The sequence below is a fragment of the Arvicanthis niloticus genome, chromosome 27 (assembly GCF_011762505.2).
Source record: "Arvicanthis niloticus isolate mArvNil1 chromosome 27, mArvNil1.pat.X, whole genome shotgun sequence".
Lineage (NCBI taxonomy): Eukaryota > Metazoa > Chordata > Mammalia > Rodentia > Muridae > Arvicanthis > Arvicanthis niloticus.
The window spans coordinates 13,539,649-13,566,648 of NC_133435.1; the positions used below are offsets into that span (position 1 = coordinate 13,539,649).

The window sequence follows — 27,000 nt, forward strand, 5'->3', positions numbered from 1 at the left end:
ACAGAACAGATAGTGTATTTTCACAAGAGTTTCAGTGTAGTTCTATCTTAAGCTTTGTTGTACACTTGAGATTAATTATCACCAGAAGACATTTTTTCCCCAAATTATGCTGTGCTTAAATGTATTTAAAAATAAATTGCCCAGTGTCGGGCTCTCAAAGACAAGCTACTATGTCATACTGAACTGGATTTCTTTCTTGCCTCATGAGAACTGTCACTTGCTTGTGGGGTACGTGCAGGTACTTTGGGTAAGGGGGAAGATTACTGGCTTGCTTCTAACCAATAATAACACAGAAGCAGTGAAAGGATATATATGTGATCTTGCTCAAGTCATTACATGATTACCTTATTACTTACCTCTATTACATACATAAGCCTTTGGTAGTCATTTTAATAGTTCCTCTGATACTTTATTGACTATGAAGAAGCAGCCATGTTGGGAAACTTTCATGTGAAGAACTTTGGATGTCATATAAAAGCCAGTCAACAGCCTGGAAAACATAAGAAGCTATCCTTTCAGGCTGAAAAGTTCGGAATGTAGCAAACAGCCGGATAGGTGAGGAAGTAGATCTTTTCCCAGTACAGCCGAGATGAAGATCTTGTCCTGGCTGTGAATAACCACAAGCTGGATAATGTAAGCAAGCCTGATGTTCAAGCACAGATACTGTGAAAAAAAATCATAAAATCATGTTGCTATACGAAGCTAGCTTGGTGGGAATTTGCTTCACAGCAACAGAAACTGATTATTGGTGTGTGAAGGTCTATTTGCTTACAATTTGTCCCACTTGAACTTCGATTTTCTATTATCCTTTCTGTTATTTTTATATTTTTTGTTTTGTTTTAATTAACTCATCCTCTCATATATTACATCTCAACCACAGTCTCTACTCCCAATCAACTCCTTCTCCATTTTCCATCAAAAAAGGGCAGGTCTCTTGGGATAACAACCAAACATGGAGTATCAAGTTGCAATAAGACTAAGCACCACCCTTCCTTCGTATTAAGGCTAGATGAAGCAACCCACTTAGGAGAACAAGGGTCCCCAAAGCAGGCAAAAGCATCAGAATCACCCAGACTCCCTGTTAGGAATCCCATAAAATACAAAGGTAAAAAATATAATATATATGCAGAGAGCCTGGGTTAGATTTATGCAGGCTCCCTGATTGTTGGGTCAGTCTCAGTGAGCATCTAGAAGTCCAAGTTTATTGATTCTGGGGGTTTTCCTGTGGCGTTCTTGATCCTTGTACCTACAATCCTTCCTCCCCTTCTTGCACAGATTCACTGAGTTCCACTTAACAGTTGGCTGTGGGTCTCTGTGTTAGTGTCCACAAGTAGCTGGATGGAGCCTCTCTGATTATGCCAGTCTCCTGTCTGGCATTCACAGCAGAATATCATTAGTAATAATTTCTTTACTTTTATTATTATTATTATTTTATCTATCTATCTATCTATCTATCTATCTATCATAGCAGAATATCATTAGTAATAATTTCTTTACTTTTATTATTATTATTATTATTTTATCTATCTATCTATCTATCTATCTATCATAGCAGAATATCATTAGTAATAATTTCTTTACTTTTATTATTATTATTTTATCTATCTATCTATCTATCTATCTATCTATCTATCTATCTATCTATCTATCTATCATTGCCAGGCATGTTTTGTTTTATCCTAGGTCTCTGGGCCATCCAGCCTGTGGTTTCTGGTCCTCCAGGCAGTAATGGCAATGGGCTCCTTCACATGGCATGGGTCTCAAGATGGACCAGTCATTGATTGGCCACTCCCATAATTTCTGTGCAACTTTTACCTCAGCACATCTTGCTGGCAGGACAAAATTTAGGTTGGAGGTTTTACAATTGAGTTATTTCATCGTCTTTATTGGTTTTTCAACTATATATTTTTTTCTCGATCTTAAGGTCTTCTGTACAAATTATATTTATGTATTTTAAACTTATAAATGTCTATATTTAAATTATTAACACTTCAAGAATAGCAATCTTGCAACAATACACACTTCTATTCCTTTACTTTAAATATCTTTATTTGTGATTTTACTTTTGAATGCTATCAATTCCTCATTGTTTTATACAATAGTACTGCATCTTTTAAGAAAAAAAAAACCAGTTACCAACCCAAGCAGTTGCCAATTTGGTGCTTTGCATGGCTGTTTTTTTACTGGACTTCAAACATTAACACGTTCTAATAAAAATATTTTCTAATTCTTATATTTTAAGCTTTGCTTTAGACTGCATTTAAGTTCTTGGAAATAGTTTGATATCTTTGCCTCTTCTAGGATGTTTCTCAAAACTAGATCAGACTTGATCAAAACTAGATTATACTTGAAGTAATAACGCTAAACTATAGAGGTTATTCTATCCTATGCTCTGCTCCCCATTCCCATTCAATTATGACATTTTACACTCTAACAAATAAAAATGTTACTGCTAACTCTCTGAAGTAGGTTAATCTTTAGCAAAGAAAGCCTCCTCTTACATATGCTAAAAGATGGCTCCCTGCAGATCTCTGTGCAGCAAACTCTCCTTTAGAAATGGCCTTGTGGTCTAGATCTTTCTATACTCAAAACTGGTTTTCTTTGAGCTGAATAAGCAATAGGCTTGTCCTGTATCCCTCACCTTGAGCCACAGCATGGGCATACTCAGTAGTAGGACAAGACTTAATGAAGAGTCATCGTCACACCTGTGTGCTATTTTCCAGCCATCACTGAACTTTGTTCTATGATTCTGACTCTCCTTTCCTCGAAATCAGGACATGTGTCACCTGGTGGTGGTTTTGAAGCAAGAGGGCAATGCAGTCATTCTATCTTGTCTGCAGGCATAATTCTTGAACAATTTCTCATGCAAAAGGAAGCCAACTCAGCTAAATTAAGAGTACCAAAGACACAGGAAAGAGCCACACTCTTCTCAAGAACAGACTGAGGCTCAACTACAGAAAACAGTAACATATGCCCAACTTAATTTTAGAATCACTAGAGAGTATGGACTGATACATTTCTCCTCCCCATCTTTATTCCTCTTCAATGACTGTGCCTACTGAACTAACATATGCTTCTCTCATTGCTGTAGGTTTACTGGCATATCTACTGGGAAGAGTGCAGATAATTTGTCTCTTAAGAATACAGGCCTTCAGATTGAACAGAAAAATATCTCAATTACCCTTTACATTCATTTCACTTTAGAAGAGACCCTGAACTATAGAAGCCTAAAGCCTCACTACAATGGGGCTGTCTTAGGAAAATTTGAATATACTGTGTGTGTGTATGTGTGTGTGTGTGTTTATATATATATGTGTGTGTGTGTGTGTGTGTGTGTGCGCGTGTATGAGAAATAAATGTAAATTTGTAGGCAAAGAATAAATTACAACAATTTAAAAATAGCCACACTTTTTTTTTTTTGCTCATTTCTCATATCAAAGGCAAGATTATGACTTCGGACAAGGTCTCTAGGCAGTCCTGGCTCTCCTGGAACTAAGTAGAGCAAATTGACCTTGAATTCAAGGAAAACTGTCTGCCTGCCTTCTAATTGCTAGGATTAAAGGCTTCCACTCCCATGCTCATCCCTACAACTGTTCTTAAATTTAAGTAGGTTATAAGTCAAGTTTGACAAGCATAATACAGAAATGTCACGTTGCATCAGCATCTGGGTTCTACTGGCTCTCCACACTTCTTGGAGCTTTCATTTGGAATAGTTGCTCTGGGGGAGTTTTAAGGAATAGAGGAAATTCAACTATCTTGAAGCTATCATATAAAGAGAAAATGATGCCAGAAGGTCCCCAGCTGTTCCCCTACCCAGACATTGGACATGTATGTGACAAACCTACACAGAATATTCCAGAGCCAATATTTGCAGTATAAAGAACAGAAGTCCTCAACAAACAACTTCAATCCATCTCCAGATATTTAAGCCACTTTAACCAAGGACCTAAACATCATAAAGTCAAGTCAAATCAACAAAAGCCCCAGCCAATCCCTAAAGCTATTGTCTGTGGGATATATATATATAGTATATTGTGGGATATATACTTCTAGCTGGGCTGCCTTGTCTGGCCTCAGTGTGAGAGGAAATACCTAGCCTTACAGAGACTTGAAGTGTCAGGGTGGGGGTATACCCAGGGGAAACCCCACCCGTGCAGAGGAGAAAGGGACTGGAGGATGAGGGAAGGATTGTGGGAGGGGGTAACCGGGAGAGGGGCAGTGAGAATATAAAGTGAATAGGTTAAAAAAATTCATTTAATTTAAAAAGAATTTTTACTATTACAAATCATGGAGGTTTTCAGAAATTGACTGTGCATCAAGAAGTAACTGGAGCCAGGGCAAAAGCAGTTTAGATGGGACATAAATGCTACAGATTCAGTAAAATTTGAGGCAGTAGTATTTATATTTTTTGAAATATTAACATAAACTCTATGATCAAATGTTTTAACTCACTGATTATAAAAGTGAATATAAGACTTGTGGCAAAGTTAATAGTTGAAAAGACCATAATAGCCATCACACCTGTTTACTATATATACACACACTTACACATTTGGATGTAATTTACAAGTATTGAAGCTTCAACACATTTGTGAAATTTAAAAATAAAAAAAGAACAGTTGCCTTTTTAACATACAAATAACATACATGGAAACAGTGACGAGCTGACATTAAAATAAACATGTAATGAGTTACTCTAGAGCACACTTCACACTGATTCTAGGCATTAACAAAACATAGTTTGTTTTTGTAAGCATGTTAAAAAAGACTTACTACAATTCATATTTTATAAATCCAAGGTTTTCTCAAGATCAGATGTTGAGAACAATAAAACTTAAGTACCTTTAATCAAGTAGGAACAACGGAACATCCCCTGGGTACTTATGCTCTTTAACATCTGAGACAAGCTTACAATCTCAATACAGTGATTTGGCTACAGACTTTAGATTTACATGAACTACAAACAAGTGAAAATTGTATTATTTAGAACAATTATTTTTATGATTATCAAAATTCAGACTATTTCAAGGTCCAGAAAAAAACAGTTTATATTTATTTTCATTATCATTTAATTTTTTAATTCCTTTCTTTAACTAAGCTAATATGTAGTACTATATGCTCTAGTAAAAAAGAAACTCTTCCATAAAACTATGAAAATAAACTTCAATTAGTACTGAATACATCCAGTCTTGTTTAAAAAGCACAAAAGAGCGAGGTGGCAGACTATAACTGGAAGCACACTTTCCCCTGCAGCCTTGCTAGAGCTCTGAAAATAAATTCCTCTCTAGAGTAACTGAGTAATTTGGTACGTCCAGAAGTAGACACAGAAAGAAATGTGAGCCAATGATCTTGATGCACTTGCTCTTACTCCACAGTCACCCAAACCAAGTATCCAGGAGGGATGAGGAAGAAAACAACTTGCCCTAACATAGGTGTCAGTGACTAGAGTGGGCAGCTGCTGCTGCTTTCCCTAGAGCCAAGGGCACAGTTGTGTGTAGATATAACAGACATAAACTGAATGGGCTCAGCATAGAAAATGACATGACATACACTTAAGAGCTTTTACTTTTGGTGACATCATATGGTTTCCACCACTGAGCAAACTGCAACACTTTCTTCCTCTGGTCCTCAAAGCTTTCTCGGATCCCCTTCCTCCAGAGCCTGGGTTCTAGATCCAGCATACCACCAATGACTTCCTTTTAAAGAGTAAGAAAGATATGAATATATATATTAAACAATGTAATAAAAGTAGACCTACTCATTTATCACGCTATTAAATATAGTATTAAGTAGTTCTTTGTGACAACGTACAAATATTTCATATTAGTTTCAAACAAAATAAACCTTATTTCCTATCTTAGCTGCAAAGTCAGTGAGTCTTTGTGGTGTCTCCTGGGAAGCAATTTGTCAACTGGGTTGCTAATTAGTATCTCTATAAAATTAGTAGTAAAAGGGAGGAATAAAGTGAAACTTAATTTCTGTGGTCATAAAGATATGACTAATACGTCAATGGCAAGCTCATAAGAGAATGTGGTGAGAACCAGGGTAATAAAGTGTCATCCATACAGTGGGAAAGAAAGGGGAACTAGCAAAGCAGATCATTAAGGCATTTGAAACCAACCAACCAATAAACAACTGCATAAATTTATCCTAATGGATAAATCAGAAAAGGGCACCACCTGTCATTAACAATGTACTCTGTGAATGTCCTCAGGAGAAACTGGACAAATTCAGATTTAGTGCAAGAGGTTCCTGGCATCAATCCATCTAAACAGTAGAGTCTGAGAAGGGGTAGTTTGTATGTCTGTGAGAAACCATCTCTAGACCACTGCATATGCAAGATGGGTTTTCATTCCCTTATTTGAAGAGTCCATTTCTTAAATCTCCTCTTGTTGTCTGAGCCACTCACTGATTGGGCAACAGGTCAAAGAAGGATCCAAGTATTTCCTAGAAAGCATGCTCTGAAACATCAGGAGACCAACTATTCCATCTTAAAAATGTATCATATAAACCGCAATACATGAGTAATATTTAAAGAGGAGGCAATTCTCCCAATAAAAATTTAAAAACCAAACAATGGGTTAGTGATATCCTTTTCTCTGAAGCAAAAATTTAAAACTATGAATCCAGAACTAAAAACGGTTGGAAACCTCCAGTGAATAACAGGATTTTTCACAGACGTGGAAAAAAAAGTTGTGTTTTGATTTGTTTTGTTTTGGTTGGTTGGTTGGTTGGTTGGTTGGTTGGTTGATTACCTCTGCAGAAAAAAAACCCAATAGCCAAAAAACATTCTGCAGACTTCTTAAACAAGGGCTGAGGATACAACTTCCTAGAGTGGTACAGTGTGTACCTGACATGCATGGAGCTGTGGGTCTGATTGGCAAGACTACATAAGAATAGGCCTGGTGGTGCACTCCTGGACACTCAGCACTCAGGACGGGAAGGCAGGATGATCAGGAGCTTAAAAACATCCTCAGCTGTGTGGTGAGTTCAAGACAAGGCTGGGCTATGTTAGAATTTATAAGCAGTAACTCAAAGATGCATCTAACTTTGGAATCTGGTTACTCACTAAGGACAACAGCACAGTAAGTTCTGGATCTAAACCCTCGGAGCTGTGCTTCCTCTCGGCATATTCTAGTCACCGTCAAAGGTGATCTCATGCAGACGACAGTGGGATAGAGAGGAAAACAAGGTGGGCAGTAGCAAAGTTTACTGAGGCTCCTCTCTCTAGAGGCCCAGGCACAAAGAGGTAGGGCCTGAACTAGTCCCAGATTCATTTTGCCAATTTCAAATGGTAAATTAATTTCATTCTAGTGCCTGACATAAATTTATAGATACTTAGTAAGAACTCCTCTAATTTAAGGAATTAGAATTTTAGGAATTACTCTTAGAAAGGCATTTTGTTTGTTTGTTTGGATTTTGTTTTGTTTTTTGTTTTTCCTCCCTGAAAGAAACTAATGGCAATCAAATGACTGGAAATTTCATATATATCCAGAACCTAACTGTGTGAAATGAGTCATTTTTTTTTTCTACATTGTAACTTAACTATAAATGAAGAGCTGAAACTATTTTCTGCACTAACCATAACTTGCAGTATCTAGTTCTCTCACTCAACACACAACCCTAGGCAAGTTACACAACATTTCTGTAGTTTAGGTTTTTCCAATCTTTACAACAAATATTTATGACAAAATCTAGACAACAGAGTTGTTGTGAATACTAGATGACTGCTTAGGACAGTAGACAGGCATATTGTAAGCCCTTAATAAATGTTAACAATTGTCATCATTTTTTTTTTTTTCAGAACAAAGCTGCCCGACTCCAAAGAAAAATATTACAGTTACTGAGCCGAAACTATTTGGTTACACAATCATGTCTCTGACTCTATCGTAAATATTCTGTATTCTGGTATATTTTTATTGTTACTTCCTAATTCATCCCTCCTCCAACTTATATAGAGAAGAACTTATCAATTGCTTGTATCAAACTTTTAATTTTCTTTCACAAGGGAAGTATTAACACTCCAAGGTTTTATCAAATTTGTGAGTATACCTTTCCAAAGTAATGAGGAAATTTGTGCTGATCTTCAATGATGTGGGCAAATCCTCCCTGAAGGCCAAAGTCGACAGCGAAGTAAGGCAAGCCTCTGGGCACCTAAGTAAAAAAACAGCTCACATGAAATGCTTTACTTCCTGCTCTGAGTCTCTGCCATGAGAGAAGTAATCATATGTCAGAATCGTGTACATGACAAAATCCCAATGATCTAATTTTCCAAAGAAAAGAATTCATTCTGATAGCCTTTCATCCAGCCAGACCTTCATCAAGTCTATTATTTCACAATCAAAGCAAATACTTTCCTGTTCGTGGAGATAATAGGAAAAAGGTATTCAGATATTTTATACAGCTAAGGGATAATTTTTCTATGATTACAGAAGCCTTTTCTATATTTTACTTAGGAAGAGAAAGCTTGATTACATATTTGTGGCTGTGTTTACAGGTTCATAAAATCTTCACTATTATAACTTACCAACATAAATCAGTTTATCTAACTGGTAAACAATATTTAGCTTACCAAGCTAATTTTACAATCTAGTATCCTTTTCTTCCCACCCCTCGTTTCTACGAGAGAGCGCAAGCGCGCGCGCACACACACACAGAGACATGGGAGGGGAGGAGTTAATCTCCATACTGATTGAAAAGAGTGTAATTTTTTACTTTATTATTACACAGATTTTGTATCTTTGTAAGTTTTTCTTCTAAGTTCCCACTTTTATCATTAGAAATGATTCAGGTTGGTCCACAGACAGTAAGTTTCCTCTCTGACACCACCACGTGATCAGCACTGACTCATCTGACAGTGACCCACATATTCCTACCTATACATATTTGGTTTTGAGTATTTACGAAGGCACAACTTTGGAGTATTCAGTACAGTGTGGGAAGAACAGAGATGTCATCTTGAATCATTATAAATCAAGCCAATACAAAGCATGAACTAAAAAAAAAAATCAGCCTAAAAGATAGTATAAACCTTAAAATGTCACTTTATGTGCTTACTCTCTTGCCCTCTTGCTCCCTTCCCCTCTCCCCTCCCCATTCCCTTCCCCCTCTCTGCATGTGGTCATGGCTGGCCTCGCCTCCTCTCCTCCCCTCCCCTCCCCTCTCCCCCCCTCTGCCTCTACTACCCTCTTAATTCCCCTCCCCATGCCCTGAATAAACTCTATTAAAATTAAAAAATGTTACTTATGCATTTATATTTTCTATGTTCTATATTTTAAAGAGAATAGTTATGTGTGACCTTAACAATCAAGAAAAAAATAAAGTAAAAACACAGAACAGCCAGACAAAGGCTCTAAATTTCTGATTTTCATGAATATGAAAAGCAGACATTTGTAACATTTGAGTTTCAGGAGAAACACAAAGCATTCTGAGGTTTGCTAGAAACATCAAGGAAAATAGTAACATATATGCAAGTCCCCAGCTCAAATTTTACCTTATATGAGACTATTCCTTTCGTGTCTGTTTCCTGTACAGAAACGCTCTGTGCAAAGCAGTCCAATGACAAACGGAAAGAAGGTTCCAACGGACACTGTGCCACCAAATTAGGTAACCAGGCATGCAGCATGCAACATCGGAAGAAATGCAGTGACAGCACTCTTTCTTTTTCTTTCTAGTAGGCCCTGAATATGTCAAAGCCCTGAATATTCTATCTTTCATGGCAAAAGGGACATTAAATGTGTGAACAAGCTAAGAGTCTTGAAATGCAATAGTGATGCATTTATTCACATGAGGTAAATGTAATCATGAGAATACTTGTAAGAACTTAGTAGGCCTGAGTTATAAACACTTTCATGTGTATAATTCTTGCTTTGAAGGCAGAGGAAGGTCACAAGTCATAGATTCAGATAGCTTTCAGCAGTTGAGACGATAAGGGCATCCACTCTTAGCTAGAGCTGACAACAGGGCCTATAGTCACAGTCACTTTGGAGGCTGAAGTAGGAAGGCTGCAAGTTCAAGGACTTGGCTACAGACAGCTCAAAGCTGGCTTAGAACAGTGAACATGTACTTAGAAAGAAAAAAAAATTAAGGCTGGGAGATGGTTTAGTGGGAATTGTCTTACGTGCAGAGCCCCAGGTTCAGTCCCGGTTCATTAAAAACAAAAACAAAATCAAACAAACAAACAAAAGAAAAATACCCTCCTCTCTACAGTTTCCAGGAGGAGGCACTCAACAGAGTGAACTGCATACTTACGACTTCTGAACTGTGGTGTGAGATAACTGTGCAGTACTTTAACCCATTGTCATTGCAATACAGGAAACAAGTACATATACCAACACTCAATACCACTGGGATACTTGCCAAGATGGTAAGTGGAGTCACAACATTCATATAAATAGGAGCTCTGTCATGACTTCTCCTTTATACTGTCTTTCATACTACAACAAGTGGGGCCTGCAGTCCTGCTGTTAGAGTTGTGGCTCAACAGACATGGCAAAGGCACACACATCAGAGTATGCCTTTTCCCACTTGTCCATCACAAGGAAAACTCTTGGAGCTCTAGTATCACGCTTCAACAGTGTGCACAGAAATAGGGTCTGATCTTCAAGTTCCAGAAGGTAAGCAAGGGCAAATGGCAAAAGTCTATATTGTTTCAGGAGGCACTTATATTCGTCTAACCAACAACTTGAGGAAGGTTTCCCAAGCCTAACACTGGGTTTTGTTAGACAGAGCACGGCTTATAAAATAGTGCACTGTCCCTATACTTTTTCAGATGTCCTTAATGTTATTTCTCTCTCTCCCTTCCCTATCACCCTGTATTATGCTTCCTCTCTTATCATCAGTTAAAAGTCATCCATTTGCCCATTACCCAGTTCATAGCACCTGCCTCCTGTCATCCTCTTTTCCGGCCTCCTTCGTACCTCACCCTCCCAGTGGTCCCTACTACTTTACTGGCTTCTTCAGATACATTAGGTTGTCCACTAAAATCTAAAGTTTCAGAACTAAGACTGACAAGTAAAAGAGAACAAGCAATATGCAGGCGTGGAGGAACTGAACTAGACTTGAAACTGGAAAGCTCCTCACTGAAGACTGGTTCTCACAGTACAGGAAGAGATTGTACAAGCTGCCAAAATGGAGGAGCAGCCCATACTTCTACCACGCTGCAAAGCTCATGAACTCTCATCAGTAAGATGTTACCGATGGTGTAAGAGTGGCACTTCTATCTTGACAGTAATGAAAGCTAAGGTGTCTAATGCGACGTAGGGCCAACTCAAAAGTAGAAAATTCATGTCTGATTCTACAAACCATGCCAACTATTCATGGCTAGAGAAGTCACAGACCCGAGAGCAGAACCTATTACTGTCATTGTCCTAACCCAATATGGTATCTGTGTTCTACATATTTTTGAGTACAGAAACATGTAACTATCACTTCACATAAAGAAGTTTCTTTTTTGTAATAGACAGGAACTATTACAGAGATCCACAACTGGTCAAAATGCAGAAAATAAGGAAGGGTCTGAATCCCAACTGATACATCTACAATGCAAACTTTATACCTAAGGCTCAGGGAAAGTCACTGGGGAGGGAGCAAAAAATTTTTAAGGGCCAGAGTCTCAGGATACCTGTTGCCATATAGTGTCACTTAGGCACAACAAAGAAAATGCACCCAACAATCCTCAACTATAATACAATTACCTGAACAAGAACAGCATAATGACAAGACCAATTGACATGCAAACATAGATGGGGGAAATCTTGGCAGGCTCCAGCCAAGATAAAGAGTTACAAGTGGTCAATAGACACTAAGATGCATCAAGAAGTTATCTGCTTTCTTTCCCATGTACTGCAAATTCAAAAGAGCCTCTGATAAAAAAAATTCTATGACGCCTTACTATTTCAAGGTTTTCTACCTTCAGAATCTTAAAGCCGACGCAAGACTCTTGCTCTTAAATGCAGCCACACCTATTTCTAGTTTTCTGTGAGCATCGTAAGTCTTGGTTTTAGAAAAGCATAAGCACTCAGACGGATCAGCATTTGTACTTACAATGCCAACTATGGGAAAATGCATTTCTTTTAAAATGTCTACCTGGAATGTATTTGACTGTCATTACAATTTCATGAAAGAATTTTTTATTATGAAATTATAACGATTTAAAAAGGGACAAAAACTGTACATTAAACACCCTTTTAATGTGCTAATAGGAAAAGTAAAAAGAGTAAACCAGATACTTAGTACTGTTTTGGTCCCACCCCCACCCCCCACCCTCCCCCACCCCCATTAAAACTCTGGCCTAGTTCTTTAGGGAAGGAACAGAAAACAGTTACGGATAATCTCTCTAACTCTGAGTTAATACTGAACCTTCACTGGTTCTATGAATGTGCACCTATGAAGTAGGCTGTTAGTATGATAGGAAATGCTAACCACCCATATGTTTTGCATTAGATGTCTGGCTTTCCAAAAGCAGAAATGAAGAAAAAATATTCCAGTAACATCTACTTGAACAGTAGTGGCCAAATACTTAATTTAAATAGGCCCCGTGCTGAAATGCTTTAGAGTTTGCATGTCATCTGATAAATAGACTATTGAACCCTCAGCAGCATGAAAAGCCTCCAGAAGCAATATATGGGAGAGTATGTTTGTATTTAAAACAAACAAACAAGCCCCTGCATTTGGAAGACCAGTCTACCATGCAGCCTGAATTGAGAGCCTGTGTTATAGTGAGCCCCATGAAGGCAACCATCTCTACTCTGATATACTCCACACAGAGTATGACTAAAAAAAGCTGGTAAATATCAGGAATGCAATGAAGACTTACTGTATCAGTTAATTTTAAAAGAAAATTCAAAAGCAATCTATATGCCTATTAATTTTCTATTCAGTTTAAATTCTATTTCTACAAAAGAAGAGTCAGTATGTAAGTATTTACTATATTGCATCAAAAAGTATACCTGCAAGTCAAAACCTAACTATATATCCTTGAGCAAATCTCCAAAGAACTAGTAAATACATAATCTAACCCAATTGCTATGTTCTAAGAATATAGCAGGGAATTTTTATATAGAAAAGTAAATTTGAGGCCATGGGCTCAGAGAGTCCTTGCCATCCAAGTGGAAAGAGCTGAGTTAGGATCCCAAGAACCCAATAAAACTTAATATAGCCTTACAAACCCATTTTCTCAGAATTCCTATGGCAAGACTGAATGCACAGACAAGAAAAATCCCTGGAGGCTTGTGTTAGCTGGCCTACAGTATACAGTATAGAGTAGAATATAAGATACCCTGTCAAAAACACAGTAGAAGGTAAGGACATGGACGCATACACACACACACACACTTACTTTTCTTCTTAAATGGAGGGAGGAGGAAAGGAGGGAAGACAGAAAAATGGGGAGATGTCCCAAACTTGAAATAAAGCCCACACAAAATTGTTTCTTTCATTATAATACCAATGACAAAAATGCCCTTCTCCTGAGATGCTCTCAGGGCAGAAAACAGAGGCCACCACATCTGATTTAGGGATTAAAAAGGCAAGGTCTGAGGACTAGAAGAAAGATTAATTTATACAAATAAACTGCCCCTGTAAATAAATAAGTATTTTATAAGCCAGAGAGAATGAAAATACTTTCCTCTTAACATATACCTTAGTTATCTTACCTTTACTTACTCAGTCAAAAAGCCTAATTCTAAACCAAGAGGCAGACATTCACAAAGATTTTCAACACTACAGTAATTTCTTATATTAGCAAAATTTAATACTCACAGACTTTCTAATATCTTTTGAAGACAAATCAATCAACTTCTTATTCATGGACCATTCTTCATCAGATTCCATTATGGCTTTCTACAAAACAGCCATTTGAAAAGTGAAAAAAAAAAAAAATCAGTAGAGTAGCAAATACTCTCGAAACTGGCTTTTGTTTTGTTTCTTAGGTGAATGCTAGGTACAGTGCATAGGATAGACTGTTGTTATGAATGGGTGAAAGCCTTAATTAGCAGACCTAACACTAGAATTACTGACTTTTAATCAGAGAAAATATTCTTTTACTCATTCTTAACTCTATAGCTAGTGACCAGCTCAACCTCATGTGACAAAATGTGGTCCTTGGAAAGATTAAGCAATTTAAGATAGAGCATGCTCTAAGAATACATTTCAATCTTTTTGGACTCACAGAAGTCTGCTCAAATAATTCATTTAATTTTACTATTCTTCAACCACACATCAAAAGATTGTATATTTGTGGCTACCAAGAACTATTTCAGACCCTATAACAAGGAAGTAAACATGTAAAGAAAAATTATTCTCAAAACTAAAGACTACTTTTAAAGGAAAAATAAAAATACATAGAAATGGAACTTTAAGACTTTCTAACCTAACTAGATGGGTACTAGTTATAAAATAATCATCTTATTTTCTTTTGGCTACCAGTAATGAAGCACATTTTAAGGTGAAATTAACATTCAATTAAATCCAATTTAAATGTATTACTGTATTAATGTATAAATGTATTAAATGTATTTCCTATTTATGAATGCATGAGTTTACTTTTATATAGTTATGACCTGAAAGTGCTTCATGGTAAAACAATGATTTAATTAAAAAATAATTTAAAGAGAAACTGTAAGTCACTATTTGATAGCTTATTTATACTTGTAAGCAAACCCCCTTAAACAAAAATGTTCAACAATTTTTATACAGAAATGTACTTGAACTATTTTATGCTTTATCTCACTGTTTAATATAAAATTTGGTATTGATATATAAAAAAATACATTACTACAAATACATCCTGCCCCCCCCCCAAAAAAAAATATAAGAAAAAAGAAGAATGAATGGAAAAACTGCTTAATAGTTACCTTAAAATAGATGGGAGCCATGTCACCCACTTCCTTTGGGAGAGGGATACACTCATAAACCATATGATAGTGTTTCTTCAAACCCATATTGGTCTCCAAAAAGATACAATCCAATTCTTTATCTTCAAACATTTTTACCAATGATTTCCGAAACATCTAGAGGAAGAGGGAAACAACGACAGGCACATATTCAAGAACTTTTTCACATTTTCAAATGTTTTTATTCTAAAAATTTCTGGTTAGATGAAATAATTTGAGATGATCAACTGCATTAAAGGACAAATTTTCTTCAAGCTCAACATAAAAAATGAATACTATACAACTTGGATCTTTATCATTTGCAACTGTTGTTCCAGTATGTTTCTATGAAACTGTCTGTACATTTACTACCAGACTTCTAAGACCGGAGGTTACACCTGCTGTTACTAGTAAGCTTCCTTCTATAGAAAGAAAATAACCGAAAAAGAGTTCCTGCATTTTCAAACAATATTTTAAGTCAAATCACTTTTGAAAATATATGTAATAAAATGATGCATATATAGACAACTAGTCATCAGAGTATAATTAATTGGGAGTGTCACAAACATTTGGAAGTAAAACCAGAATGCTGCTTCTTCAGCCCCTGTGTAGCTATCTCAGCACTCCACTCTCAGTCATGCCGAATGTCTAGTGATCTTCCTTTCACAAGAAGAACTTTAATGCCACTATTTGCATACAACAATTTGGCTTTTCCTCCCTCCCTCAATTTTCCATAATACCTCCGGCTTCCGGAACAACAATGTGCCTGTTATAGAAAACACTATACCTTTGGATACAATTAGTGGTCTGCATTTCTCCTGTTATCTGAAATGTTACATTCATGTGTTCACTATCTAGAGGACTGAATAAATGCTTTAGCCACCTTCAAGTGTTTCACCACATAGCTTAATTTCTCACAGAAATGTATAACATACACACAAGATTCTTGATATTATACACTTTTTACACTATATTTTATTCTGTTAAATCAGTTTTTCAAAAATTTTTAAATGCATCTCAGGAAAGTCCTACAATAATCCTAAATATCAAATTTCCATACTTTTTACTTTCTATTAAGAAACATTTTTTCATATCAAAAATAATTTGTTTGTTGTTAGAGTTATGACAACATAGTCAACTGATAAACTCTGGGAGTACCAACTTTACAAAGCACTGAAACAGAATGCATTTCATAAAATGCAGGCAAATATGTAAAGCTAGCATCTCTTCTGAAGTCTTAAAATTTCACATTTTCTAACCTGGGTCCTCTGTAACTCACTGAGAGCACTTAAGAAAATAAGAATTTGCTTTCCTTATTAATCATTGTGAGGCCTTGAAATAATTCAGAAACTACTTAGCCTATGATGTACCTTTCAATCTCTTAAAGAATCAGCCATCAAACTGTATAACTGACTCATATAAGAGAGTTCAAAGCCAGGGCACACTATGAAGAGAACAGAGAAGAAACGGAAGCTGGAATAACAGCACAATCACAGTAGCAGTGAAGGACAAAGGACAAAGAGTAACTGCTGCCTGTAAGCTGCCTTCACAGATTTTCATTCTTGGAAACTTTCTTATTGGATACAATTTAATAAGAATGATTCTCTCAAGCTGAAAAAAGCATTAATTAGAACCCCAATTGACTTTTGTCAGTTCACTTAGTTAACAAAAGATTTCAAAAAAGGAGTATGTGAGGAAAATAACAGCAGTGAGAGATGGAAACATGATAATCTATGGACACCTACAAATAAATATATCAAATCTGTCTGAGTTTATCATAATAATTTGAGAACCTCTCCCGAGCAGCACAATGAGCCCTGCAGTGCTGACCTGAATCTCCTCCCAGATATCTTCATCTAATACAGTGGCTGCTTGATGATGTTGCAGAGGGACGATGAGGCAGTGTCCTTCAGTAAGAGACCGGAAATTGGGTAAACATAAATAAACCTAGGAGCAAATTCCAATGGTGATGTGTTATTTGGTCATTTGTAACAGACGAGACTACAGTAGTGAAAGCATAGGACTGACTAGGGCAGTCTGCTTTGTAAAACCTATTTTTTTTTTATTAACTATTCCATTTATTTACATTTCAAATGATATCCTACTTCCCAAGTACCCCCTCCACCAACCCCCCTTCCCATGATAACCCACTTCCTAGTTACCCCTCCACCAACCCCCATCTCACATATCTTAATACTCTCAAAGATACTTTTTTACATTTAAAACATCACGGAAATGGCTTCTACAAAACTGGGAATTCAGAATATAAGTCTGAGTTTTTACTGATACACATTACAGACTAAGACTTCCCAAATAAAAACAAGAACAAATGTCACTTGATCTTTGATTTGAGGGAACTGTATACATACAAACACTAAAAACAATAAAGGTCCAGATCCAAGTTACCCTGAGCTAGTCTTTAGTCTCCTTAACAGGCAAGTATTGCCCTCCGCTGTGCAACAACTCTGAGACCAGTAGGTAAATCTTTCAGGATGAACAACAGAGCACTAATTTTCACAAACCAAAAGCTATAAAGTCTCAGAATGATGAAATTTCCTAGCTGTTCTATAACTTGTCTACCTTTCCCTAATATATACAAAAGGGTCTTGATGTGATTTTTATTTTACTTATTCTGTTACTCTAAAAGTATTAGAAAATTGTTACCATATTGGAAAATGAAACTTGGATGACCTATATTGGTGTTCCTGGGCTGTGTTCATTCATACTGGGCTTTAGAATAAGCCATCTCTTATTCCTTTGTAAGGAGAGCTGGGGTTTTTTGTTTTTTTGTTTTTGTTTTTTTAATCAACAATACAAATTATGTGTTGCCAGGCAGGCAATTTCTCTTATTATGGGACAAAAGTGAGTTAACCCAGCTACGGGAAAGAAAACAGGCCCAGGATTGCTTTATCAAGCTGGCTAAAAAGTTTATTCACATATATGATTACCTATAACCTGAAGCTATTTTTCTATTATATACAAGGAGGTATTCATAAGTATATGTATGTTGAGAAATGTAATAAGTGTTAGCATTTCTTTTAGGCTCTGCCCCACAATTGCCTGTCAATAGCCAGGTATGCCAGGCTCACTATAAAAGGGGCTGTATGCCCCCTCCTCAATCTCTTTCTTATCCTCTATTTTCTGCCCTGTCTCTCCCTGACCCCTTTCTCCCTCTCTCTCTTCCCACACTCTAACTAACTCTACTCCATACTACATCTGTCGTATGGCTGGTACCCCAGGGGAAGAGATGCCACTCTAGCTTTCTTCTTTTCTTTTTTTTCTTTCTCTTCCGTGCCAAGGCTTCTTATTCACTGGAACCTCAGAGAAGACTTCTAAAAACCTGTTCAAAATATGACCCCTCCGTCGTTTCATCCCTCACTTTATGACAATGCTTCTGAATTAAAGCGATTGATCTGGTTATTCTGTTGCGTTTTGATATTAGACAATTTCAGAAGCCTAGGTAGATGCCAAAATTCAAATTCCAGTAGTGCTCTCCAAAAAACCTTTAAATGAATTTTAAAATAAACCTGATTCTTTACTTTTCCATGACAATGAGAATTTGGTGACTACCCCATCCACAAACTAATTTATGGAAATAAATGACAGATATTCTAAGAAGATAAGATCCTTGGAATGCCATGGTTAGCTAAGGTTATCTCTGTATTCACGAAGCTGAAACTGGGGAATGATCCAACTAACAAGTCAGAGGAACTTCAATAAAGTGTTCAAACCGTGCCACAGTCTATGAGAAATCAAATATATGTTATGAAGAATTAAGTAAAGAAATGGAAGCTGCTTTGGACTGAGGTTCTAAGGGGAGATTTTAGTGCTCAAATCAATTCCACCACTAGGTCATAAAGTTTGACAACAGCAGAGCCAGAATTTGATTCTTACCAATGGAATCACACACAACATGGGTTGAGACATTGAAACACTGATACTTGGTATACAAAAAACCCAAGAACTATGTGGTCACTTAGAGAACAAAATATTTAAAAATTAGAGTAAGTAAAAATCTTCAAAATTTTTATAAAAATCTGAAGAAAGAGCATATCTGTTTAAACTAAGTGACATTTACCTTGTCTGTATTTTATTTCTTACCTTCACACCGATTGCAACAATAAGGTGCTTGGGGCACTGAGAGCTGTCAAAACAGTGCAGACACTTTGCCATCTGTGCAGCAAGCCTCTGGTGCTCGCCGATTGCTCTTCTCCTCTGGCTCTCTTCCTTCTTACCAAGATGTTCTTTCTCAGCTGCTTTGGAGACAAACATGTCATCCAGAGTATAATAGTCTCCATCTGATTTCCCCATAAACTGAAAAATCAAAATAATAATAGTAAGAGATAAAAGGTGGTAGTTAATATTTTGTTGAATAATGACATCCTAGAGTTCTATCTGTAAATACTATGATGCAACCTATGATTTATAAATGGTTAAAATTAAACTTGAGCTCAAAAAAAAAAAAAAAAAAACCAATTAATCTATCATTGCTGAGGCCACCCTCAACTTCATCACAGCGAAAATCTCTGAATCTTCAATAAGTATAAATTCATGTCATTCAATTATTTTTCTAATAACTATAATATAGAAATTATTATTAGGTTTACTTAAGCTGAAAGGAAACCAAAATGCAGAGGTTAAGATATTTGAAAGCACAGCACATACAATGTATTTTTAAAAAAGTAAATATTTTATTCTATTTGATCTCTACAACTCTGACACTCTTTCCAACATATGGACAAACACAAAGCTTATGACCCTGCTTAAAATCCTTATCTCTATACTGTATACAAGGCCAAATACAAACTCTGCTTTAGCCTAGAAAGAAAATGATACAAATGGTTGGTATGAAGGTAACGACTCATAATCCAAAGTGACCAATCTCATAACCCAGCATCAATGAGTTCAACACATCTGGCCACACCTATTCATTCTCTATGTTCTACAAAGCAAGTGTTCCCATTCCACGGCACTGTCGCCTCCCAGCTTGCACACGCGCTCTGACCCATTCTTCCCATGATGCTATTCTTCTCACTCTTCAGCTGCAGTTCTAGATTTACTTGTCACTCCCAGGAAGAAATTTCCTCAATTATGTGTGACCCTCCAGAGTATTAGCATCAGTCTCATAAAGACTGCACTGTGTTCAGTGTTCATGGCTTGTTTCTCCTTTTCTACATTATCTTCTCCTCAATCTTCTACCCTCAGATACTTTAAAAAAATCATCAAATATGAAACAAATATAAGATACTTGTATCTTAGCAAACTTTTAAAACAATTTAAAGACAGAGTAGCTCTACTTAAGTAAAAGGATATTTCTAATCAAAGCTCATGATAAAGATCGGCCATGCTTTAATTCTAGCAAACGGAAGGCAGAAGCTTGTAGATCTCTTTGGGCTCAAGGTCAACCTGGTCAAAACAGTGAGGTTCAAACCAGCAAGGGCTACATATAGAGGCCTGGCCTCTAAACAAAACTCTTTTCAGGAAACTTAGTAAGTAAGGGAAAGACTTTCAAAAGCCTACAATTTAAATAGCTAATATCCAGGAAGTAATAAACTATGGCTCGCAGGGCGGTGGTGGCACACGCCTTTAATCCCAGCACTTGGGAGGCAGAGGCAGGCGGATTTCTGAGTTCGAGGCCAGCCTGGTCTACAGAGTGAGTTCCAGGACAGCCAGGGCTACACAGAGAAACCCTGTCTCGAAAAACAAAAACAAAAAACAAACAAACAAAAAAAAAAACTATGGCTCACATGTTATACAGGCCCAGCCATTTCTTCACTACCACCCCTTCCCCCAACTTACTGAAATTTGTATTACTGAAATATAGCCACACATTTACTCACAGGCTGCATATGGTTGGCTCTGTGCTATAACAAGAAAGCTGAATATAAAACAGAAAGAGAATGGTATTTCTCATCTGGTCCTTCACAGACTCTTCATGAAAATATCTAGTACTATTAGTAGTAATATAATAATAATAATAATAATAATAATAATAATAATAATAACACTATACAGCAATTCAGCTGTTTAGTTCACAAAATCTGAATAGTAAGGAGATTATGAGGAGTATTTATAAAACGGTTATAATATATGCCAACTTTTTTACTTTTATACACATTTATTATATCAAATTTTTACCAGATCTAATTTTAACTGTTAAAAGTACAAAACAAGTTATCACTATGCTGAGGCTACTTATTGAGCAGAATGAACTGAAAGCCTGCATGCCAAATCAACAATTTCACAGCAACCTGTCTCTATTAGTTTTGTCACAAACTAGAGTCATTGCTCTGCCCACTTTAAAAAACACCCTTTTTATGAGAAGTTGCCTTTAGTGTTCACCCAACACACCCATAAGTAAAAAACGATTACAAGGAAAAAGGGTTGGCAGAGTCTCCATCTTTGTTAGCTGGAACATCTAACAAAATAACATCTCCATTAACACAAGGAACAAGAACGAAGCAACACTGTGCCAACACGCTAACAGAATGCTCCTATAAATTCAAGTATATGACTTAAGGCAGCCAACATGTGGAGTAGTAGTCCAGGTTGAATGTTTTCATTGCACAAAAATTTCCCTGGTGTGTAGCTTTAATAAATCCTATCAGAACTGGCTTATTTCTGCTTAAAATTATTAGGAAATACACAAATCAAATTAAAAAAAAAAAAAAAAAAAAACCTCCGGGGAGAAGACAAATGGAAACACTGTATATCCTAGGAAGTGTTCTCATAAATAAATATAATAACAGTAACAGGCTAGGCTGACAACTTAACAAATAATACATTTCCAATCATTAAATTCTGGCACCAAGGCAAGCATGATCCTACACGTGTACATTCTCGGCCATTTGGGGTACTATATCAAGAAAGTGATATACCTGAAGCTTACCTGGGCAACACAGTACAATCCTATCTAGCTCCAAACCAAGCACACCGGAGTAAATACTGAAAAACTGGGAATCAGATCCATATCTTTCCCAACCATCATCAGAGATAGGAACTAACAAAGAAACCCACAACTAGACAAGTGTCAAGAGAAAGAGAGAGACCTTAAACCACTCAGTTCTAACTAGGGTGTCTTCACCAAATTTCTTCCTTCAAGACTCCAGAAGCTTTGCAGAAGACATAATAAGAAGAGATAGTAAGAGCCAGTGGGGATGGAAGATACAAAGTGTCTTCCAAACACAACAGGCTTGACACACATACAAACTCACACTCAGCTAGCATTCACATGTCTAAACAGATCCAAAGCATGTGGGATTCCAGCATTGACAAGTGGAGTGGACATAAGTCCTCAACCTTAATCCAGAAGTCACCTTCAAGTGTGGAAAAATTAGTTTTCCCCAATGGAGTCTTACTGGGTATATAAACCACACTTAAGGGAGGCTTCATGCCGAGCAGCAGATGGCCACCACAAAACAACCTCAATCGTATTTTTGGAGACTTTTTTTTTAAATCTCATAATGCTTTACATAGGTACAATTCATTTCAAGTGCTCGTGAATGCACTATTTAGCACTACTCGTCTTCTGCTTGTATAGTGAATGCACTATTTAGCACTGCTTGTCTTCTGCTTGTATACTGTGGATTCTAATTTTGTACTTTTATGTATGTTCTTCTTGTGCTTCTTCTTTGTTCTTTTTTTTTTTTAACCCCTATTTGTTTTTTAATTTGTTTGTTTTCTAGAGAGAAAGAGAGAAAACATGGAGTTGGAAGGGAAGGTAGGGAAGATCTGGGAGAAGATGAGGGAGGAGATTAACTATTATCAGAATCTATTGTATGAAAGAAGTTTTTTTCACTGAAAATACTGGAAAAAATGTCACACAATATTTGCCCTAATATTTTTCATGTAATAATTTACCATGTAAAAAAGCTCAATTTAATGAACTAAACTAAGATTAGACTATCAGATCTCTTTAACATCTACATCCCTGTCAGACTGATGAATTACTTTCTCAAAATGCCAACGTTTGCTGAGACTCTCTTACCTTAGATGCCATTTTCATGAAAAGTCTGTTTTGATCGATATCTGTTCCCATTTTCTCATTCTTGACTAAATCTTTGAGACTCAAATGATCATCATCAGGAAAGTACCGGATCCTTTCTTTATCCTCATGGGTTGAAACCTATAGCAAAGTGAACATAATGAAGTTTCTGCACATGCTTCGAATGGATTATCCACAAATCTGATAATATACAAATCCCACCACATATCAAAATTGTTCCTTCCATGTTAAAGAAGGTCCATTAAGTGTAAAGACGTTAGTACTTCTTGCCCTTTCCTTTCCTGTCTTCCTTCCCAGAACAAAGATCACACTAGCTGGCTGCCGAGTTTCATGAAAGATTATAACTGTCCTTTCTCCTCTCGCTTTTGCTTTTCTTCTAGTTAAAATTTCTTCCCACTGTGGAAGGAAGACTGCCAGTGCCCAAGCAGGAAATAGTATATAAAAAGCAGAGGTGAAGGTTCACTGCTAAGAACCCAGTGTTTGTATCCCTCCCTCAACCCACACAGTACACAGTCTCAGTATAATGGCAGCTGGAGAGGGAATCAGGTTGTAAGGTGGAGGCATCATGAATACGATGAGAATAAGATGAGAAAGCGATCACTACAAACCCAGTGCCTGGATTCGGACTTCCCAGCCTCCAAGAAGAATGTATTTCTGTTGGCCAGGTCACCAATCTGACTTGTTGTTCTGATAGCCAGACTGACAAAATATTTACTTCTACAACTGTCATGGCTGTCATGACAATCTGTCATGGCTGTCTACTCTAACACTGCTCTTAGTTCTTCACTAACCTGAATGTCTTTTGCTACGATTTCCCTGGCTGCACATATTAAACATCTGGCCTATGGTAAAATGTAAATTCCAGCCCTGAATGACTGTGTCTCTGACTTTAGTCACTTACTTAGACTGTTCAGCAGTATGCAACTCAAAATGGCATATGACTGTGCTTGTGGATTTCTAGTCAGATCTGCTGTTTTATACAGTCAATCTTTTATTGTTCCTCACATCTCTCCAGCTTCCTCAGTCCTCCCACTACATCAGCAATATCAATCTCATTTCTGTTTATTAAATTAACTACTATCTACATCAGGATAGGCACTCAACAAACAATATTTGACATAAAATTTCTAACAAATAATTACTTGTGTATTCTGTTGTCATCTACAAGTCTTCCAATTTAAAACAAAAACCTAACTTAAGGGAAGTGAATTAAATGTGTTGTTTTCATCACCTTTCCAAATGCTCGGAAAGTGCAAAAACTAACTGCCAAAGCTGAAAGATAGGAAAGAAAATGAGGTGCTTCAAAGTTCATAGCGCCTATGTAATTAAGACATTATTGTGTATGAACACTCTCTTTTCAGACCTCAAAAGTGTCTACAAGGATAACAGATCTAAGAGGTCAAGCTTTTCTACATACAATATGGTAAACATGAGAAAGAAACTGAATACAAAATCAAAGAAATTTACATCAAAATTAAAATTGTAGTGAGCCTTCTATGTGCAGTCACTGGGAAAAACACAGCTGAATTGTTTGGCATTTGTAAAAGGTAAAAAAAATACAAATAAGAATAAAAGTGATTGCCAGGAAATGGTGGCACATGCCTTTGATCCCAGCACTTGGGAGGCAGAGGCAGGTGCATTTCTGAGTTCGAGGCCAGCCTGGTCTACAGAGTGAGTTCCAGGACAGCCAGGACTACATAGAGAAACCCTGCCTCAAAAAACCAAAAAAAAAAAAAAAAAAAAAAGAATAAAAGTGATTATTTCTTATTTTCCACTGTTTTCATTTCAAAAGTGTCTAGTCTAATAAAAAAGAGAAAAACATATGAATCAGTAAATAAAAGCATATGGTACATACTCTCTGTCTCTTCCTTCTTTCTGCTTTCAAATCCACAGTCTCACCAGGGCTGCTCACAGGCCACATTCTTCCAGACTCATCTGTTCGAGTAAGGATTACTTCTTGTTCCTCTTCATGCTATGGAAAGGTTTAGTTAATGTTTGAAAAACTCAAACAATGGTACATTTCTACACTTAACAACAACGAATTACAGAAAAGATTCTCGTTTTCATACAGAACTATGGGTCATTTTGAGTCTTTTGGATTTAAGTCTTTTATGTCTATTGGACTTTTATCATCCACTCTAAAGTGACAGTAACAAAAGACAAGAAGGGGAGAGACCAAGAGTTCATGTTAGTATTTTAGTAGTTTAACTATGGAGACAACTTTGAAATACTTCTGCTACTATTTTTAATTGAGCATACTGGGTGTTGAAACTAAGGCCTCACATACAACAAATACTAAATAAGCTATAGCCAACCCTCTTATTTTTTATTTAAGAAAAAAAAAAAAAAGATTCTGAGATACAGTCTTACTAAATTGTCCAGAGTAGCCTTGAACTAACTGGTAGGAATGGGGTAGGAGAGAGACTGTTTTCTTTAACAAACTTTCCACTCATTAGTGACTGAGAGTTTGACCATGTTCAAATGAGTATATGGACAACATAAATTAGAACTGGTGTACTTTTTTTCTTCATTGTTATTTTCCAGAGAGGGCACAGGGTGGAGGGAGTGGACCTGAAAGGACTGGAAAGTATGGTCAGGGTGCATGATGTGGAGTTCCCAAATAATCATTATGCTGGGAAAAAAAGATGATGAAGTACCAATAGTGTATTGTACTTGTATGAGAATACCCATCTCTGATACAGTGGACAGCAGAAGTAATAGGTGTTTCATAAACTTATAACTGTAACAAGGCAACCAATTGTCAAAGCAGTCTTTTCAGAATAGCTATTGCAATATGATATTAAGGTTTCCTTGTCTTAACACTTTTCAAATATCTTTCATGTGTCTGGCTCATCATAAGCTATTATATTTCACATAATTTAAAGATATTACCTTTCCTTAAAAAAAAATGTAGCCAAATGTATCATAACACAACATAAACCTAAAATGGTATAACATAAAAGTTGTTGATGATGAACGTGAATGTCATGTTCAATCAATAAGAGCATTAGGTGATAGAGTCATTAAAAATCATTGAAAAGAAACCAATCAAATTATTTACGTTTCAATCTCCTCAAGTCAGAACTCAATATAAAAATAAACTGCATTTACATTTAACAGCTCCAATGTTGAAGAAATAAAATACACACTTAATACTGTTTTTATAGAAATTTTTCTCTAAATATTTAATCAAGATTGAATACTGCCACTACTTCTCATCCTTAATTTTTTTTGTGATGTTATATTTTAAACCTTTTGACCTGTCCCTATGCTAATAAATATAAAGATGGAAAAACATAATAATGTAGCTTCTAACTTTATTATACTGTGAAAGCTGCTCTCTATTCTAATACTAAAGACTTTTAATTATTAATTATATAATCACATTCCTTGATTTGAAAGTATTGTACTATGTTTATCACATTCTCTAGCCTGCGATTCTTTTTAGTTCTCTGTGCATGTGTGCACAGTGGTGTATACATGTATGCATGCAAGTGGCAATCAGAAGATAACCTTGAATGTGGTTGACATCCTGTTTTGCTTTGTTTGTTATTTTTACACTGGATTTCTTTCTTAGTGGCCCAGCATCTACCAAGTAGGTTAGGCTGGCTAGGTAATAAGCCACAGAGATCCACTGTCTCCACTGCCTCAGGACTACAAGTTATCATGTTTTATCACATGGATTCCAGGGATCCAACTCAAGTACTTTACTGACTGAACCATCTCCCAAGTTCTTGAAATTGTTTTATTCCTTTCTGTCTTTAACTAAGTAACTCAATCAGCAACTATTTTCAGCAACTGTACTTGTAAGAAATAAAGTCCTGACCTCAAGGATATGGCTTCACTGAGGCATGACTCCCATAAGAATTATGAATATACAGAAAGCTAGATTCACTTTCTGTTACATCTTAGAGATACCTGCTATATGCTATAATTCCAAGATTTACTGATTTCCCAGAAATCCAACCTCACTGCCACCAATACTAATACTGTCCCACACTCTACCATTAAACATACACCTAACTGTTCTAGTCTTTAATCTAGAGAGTACATTATCACAGACTAGGGTGATGCTCAAAAATGACCAGTTGTTACTAATTGCATGTTACTAATACAATAAAA

The 27,000-nt window shown here is 36.5% G+C and overlaps 1 protein-coding gene across 3 annotated transcripts in view; it reads right to left on the reverse strand.

The window, feature by feature from the left end:
* Nucleotides 1-356: 356 nt before the first annotated feature.
* Nucleotides 357-27,000, reverse strand: part of Cwf19l2 (CWF19 like cell cycle control factor 2) — a 57,193-nt gene continuing 30,549 nt past the window's right edge. The window contains exons 11-19 of one of the 3 annotated variants that reach the window (XM_076926160.1): nt 24,734-24,850; nt 22,861-22,998; nt 18,975-19,187; nt 16,704-16,820; nt 14,856-15,011; nt 13,762-13,842; nt 8,053-8,154; nt 5,551-5,696; nt 357-663 (exon numbers count right to left, since the gene is read on the reverse strand). In XM_076926160.1, coding sequence (XP_076782275.1) covers nt 5,553-5,696; nt 8,053-8,154; nt 13,762-13,842; nt 14,856-15,011; nt 16,704-16,820; nt 18,975-19,187; nt 22,861-22,998; nt 24,734-24,850 — 1,068 coding nt within the window. In that variant the 3' untranslated portion in view covers nt 357-663; nt 5,551-5,552. Of the gene's footprint in view, nt 664-4,383; nt 5,697-8,052; nt 8,155-13,761; nt 13,843-14,855; nt 15,012-16,703; nt 16,821-18,974; nt 19,188-22,860; nt 22,999-24,733; nt 24,851-27,000 lie in introns of those variants that run through there. The other 2 variants (XM_076926159.1, XM_076926161.1) reach the window with 2 other exon arrangements.